General features: G+C 32.6%; 1 protein-coding gene across 1 annotated transcript; it reads right to left on the bottom strand.

The window, feature by feature from the left end:
* Positions 1 to 313: 313 nt before the first annotated feature.
* LOC130820353 (uncharacterized) lies at positions 314 to 2,028 on the bottom strand. Its single transcript, XM_057685693.1, has one exon. It carries the CDS (start codon positions 1,804 to 1,806, stop codon positions 568 to 570), a length of 1,239 nt encoding a protein of 412 aa, XP_057541676.1. The 5' UTR covers positions 1,807 to 2,028; the 3' UTR covers positions 314 to 567.
* Positions 2,029 to 3,796: the final 1,768 nt, after the last annotated feature.

Consider the following 3,796-nt stretch of genomic DNA (forward strand, 5'->3'; position numbering starts at 1 on the left):
CATTTATCAGCTTCATTTTCTTACTTTGACTTTTTTTCACTCTTTAAATATTTACACACAATTTAAGCATGCCCTTAAAGTAAATATTACTACATTAATTTACTTTAACTTAAGATTTTAAATGAAAATAGACTTTATTGATCACATTCACATATTTTTTAAAGTCATTTTTATTCTCCTATATATTATTAATAAACAATATTTGCCAATCGTAGCAAAATAAATAAATTATGTGGACAAATAAAACAAAATAAGACCTACAAAACTAAAATAAATCAAATTTACAATTACAATATATAAAATAAAACATTGTATATTTATTAATCATTATTAAAATATATATTCAAATTTATATATTCAATATATTTGTTGCTATAATCTTTTCCTTTCCTTGTAAAACACCGAGTAAATCTCCCCTCTTTCCACGCTTCATTTTGCTAAAAAAGAGAGATAACCATGTTTTCTTTTTATGTAAAAAATTAATATTAATACAGATTAATAAAATTCAAAAAAAAAAAAGAAAAAGAATCTCTAATTCTTGTGCGTAGTTACCGGTAACCCCGCCAATTATAATGCTGTGATACTAATCTTCGGCGAAGACCGAGATACCGACTCAGCCAGTTTCCCAATCCTTTCAACAAATTCAGGCGATAATTTTTTCACCGGTTTCTTTTCCTTTTCCGGTACTTTAAAATCAAACCCGAATACATCCGTTACTTCTTCAGAGCTCCACCCGGCTTTCCTTAACGAATCTGAGAATCGATCCGCTTTCAAAAGCAAAGCATCTAAAACACTTTGATTATCAACAAGCATCGTTTCACCACCATCAAAGAATCCAGAAGCTGACACGTGTACGATTTCCGAAACGTCAGATTCAGCCCACCCACCTTCTCTTAAAACCGACCCGATTTGCTTTATGTAGTCATGGACCCAGTTTGGTATTTCTGATCTTGGCATGTCGATAAATCTTTCGGGAGATGATGATGAGTTGGAGTTTCTTTTACGACGGTCGATAGCTGCGTCACTCCAGAACTCTACCCAACGCGGAGTTCTAGAACCTTCTAGAGATCTTCGAGAGAAGTACGAGGAAGATGACGTGGAAGAAGAAGACGACGAAGATGATCCGCTTAATGACCTTTGTTTTTGGAGTGAAGACCTGGTCGATGCGATTGTGTTATTGTCTATGTTGATTGTTGTTATGGATTCGCGATCGAAAAAGTCAGATAAATCGAACCCGCAACAGAAGATCCGATCCTCATCAACGTAAAAAATGGGGTTACCAGATAAACAAGGGTTGCAAGGGATGTAACAATGGTTAAAAATGGGGATTAAGAGTGGAGCTCGTTTAAGGGAAGTACGAGCAATTTTAAGGGCTTTTTCCGGGTCGGAAGGTCGTGGGCCCCATGATTTGGACCATAGTGAGTTTTTCGCGATCTGGAGTGATATGGCTGCAATGGGGAGGTTGATGAGGGCTTTAAGATGAAGACGGGCCCCAGGCGAACGCCAATCAGGAAAACCAGGCCCGACAGGGAGACCAGCTTGTAAGACTGCTTTTAAGTCGGGTGGAAAAACGAACCCGAATTCGGCTTCAGAACGGGCAAACTCAGAGTCCGTTAACCCGGATTGGACTTGGATACCAGATGATTTAAGGTGAGAAATGAGCTTGGAAGCTAGAGAGGAAAGAGAGAGGCGAGAAGGGATAGGAGTAGGAGGAGATGGGCCAGAGGCAGCTCGGGCAGAGAGACGGCGGAGGCCGGCTATATGGGCCGGGTTTAAACCAGACATTCTCCGGTCGACGTCGACCATTATTGGGGGGAATGTGGTTGGATTTAAATAAAATGGGTATGAAAAGTGAGTTAGTTTGCTTGGTATGATGGAGATAGGAGAGAGAAGAGTTAATGAGTAGAATTAGATGTAAATAGGATTGGGAATGGAGGAAAAGTGTAGGATGTAGATTGAAGAAGGTAGTGTTGGTGTGTATTGGGGGAGAGAAGGGGTGGCTTGAGAAGTAAGGTATGAAATTTATAGCTGTTTGAGATTGTAGGCTCCACTCTCTGATTTTGTTAATATATAATAATGGATTCAACTTGACTTAATTGCCCCTATCTTACATTATTACGTAGCGGTTCTAATAATTAAAGAAACGGTTTTATCTCGGCTGAAGCCGATTAATACTTCCTTTGTTTTCAAATATTCTTTTTATTCATTTTATATTGAGACGAATTTAACAATATTTCATATGAATATGTTTATTCCGTATAGATTAATGAAAAATTCTAGTCAAAATTTAATATTTAAATTCATAAATTCTATTTGAGAAGAACATATGAAAATGAAGGGAGTATCATTTATCCCAAATAAGATTTGAGCTACTCTTATAAAAGTCCATCTCTCAAATAGAGAAAATCAACAAGGAGTCTATATTCTCATAATATGTACTCCCTCCTATTCACCATAAGTGTCCCATTTACTTTATGCATCTATACAATGTACTTATTCAATTCTTAATATCTCTAACTATACATAATTAAAAATTATGAAAAATTGATATAAGTAATCTTTGCATTAAGACGAATCAAACAAGATCTCACTTGACTATGTTCTAACTTATAGATTAATAATAAAATACAAATTAAGAGTAAGAGATAAATAGGATCCAAAAAATAAATGAGAGACTTATGGTGAAACAGGGGGAGTATTAGATGGTCTATTTACTTGTGTATAAGACGTGTCTCTCATTGAAACTGTCTCATACAATAATTTTTGATAAGATTTTAAGTTCATTTCTCAGGTAATTCTCTAATTTTCTTTGCCTACTCAATAATCAAAAAAATATATATTTCTTAGAGAAGTGAATTTTGTCTCAATTAAAACAAATATCATTTTTCTCCTATAAGACCTAAAATTCAATAGTCACCTTTCATTTAGCCTTCTTTGTAATAAAAGAACATTTCCCATCTTTAAAAAATTCAACTCTTTGACTTATAAATTTAATTGGTAAATGATTTTTATATGTATGCTTATTGGTTGTGTTTTTTGCCAATTAACTTTATTATTGATTAAATAGTCAAAAAAAATTATTTAGTAAATGACTTTTAATATAGCTCAAAAAGTATTCGATCTGAATCGAAAATTCAGATTTTAAAATATACGATCGAAAAGGATTTTCCTTGACTATTTTGATATGTCTAGTTGTTGGTTGCTTTTTTTTTTTTTTGAAAGGCTAGTTGTTGTTGTTGGTTGCTAACTAGTTCAACTAGTTGATTAAACCAATATTTTAAAGAAGAAATTAATTATGAATTTTTGACTATTTATTAGATAAAAATTAAATTAACAAGTTAGAATTTTTTTTTCAAACTTAAAACTTATCTTCCCATATACTTTTAACATTATATGCTAATTTTTTTATTAGCACAATAAACCATTAAAATACATATAAAACACTATATGAGACATAAAAATTTAATTTTTCATAAATAGCTATGTCAGATAATTTTTTTTTAATTAAATTGCTATATCAAATAGAAGTTTATATGGCTAGACTTGATGTTAAATTTAAAGTTTTAGCTCCACAAATTATCAATAGTATATACATAAAACATTAATATACTAGCAAAAAAAGTCATCTACCTCAAGACATCTGCTCCAATTCAAATTGTATCGAAGCATAAAAGTGAAATTAAAATAAGAGACGAGTTTCAAAAATAATCCACTACTATGTTGCGGTTTTGTAGCGGTTCCTACAAATACTCAACATATAATTAAGTGTATTTTTTGACTTGATTAAATCGTGTCA

Source organism: Amaranthus tricolor, chromosome 8 (genome assembly GCF_026212465.1).
Source record: "Amaranthus tricolor cultivar Red isolate AtriRed21 chromosome 8, ASM2621246v1, whole genome shotgun sequence".
NCBI classification, from domain to species: domain Eukaryota; kingdom Viridiplantae; phylum Streptophyta; class Magnoliopsida; order Caryophyllales; family Amaranthaceae; genus Amaranthus; species Amaranthus tricolor.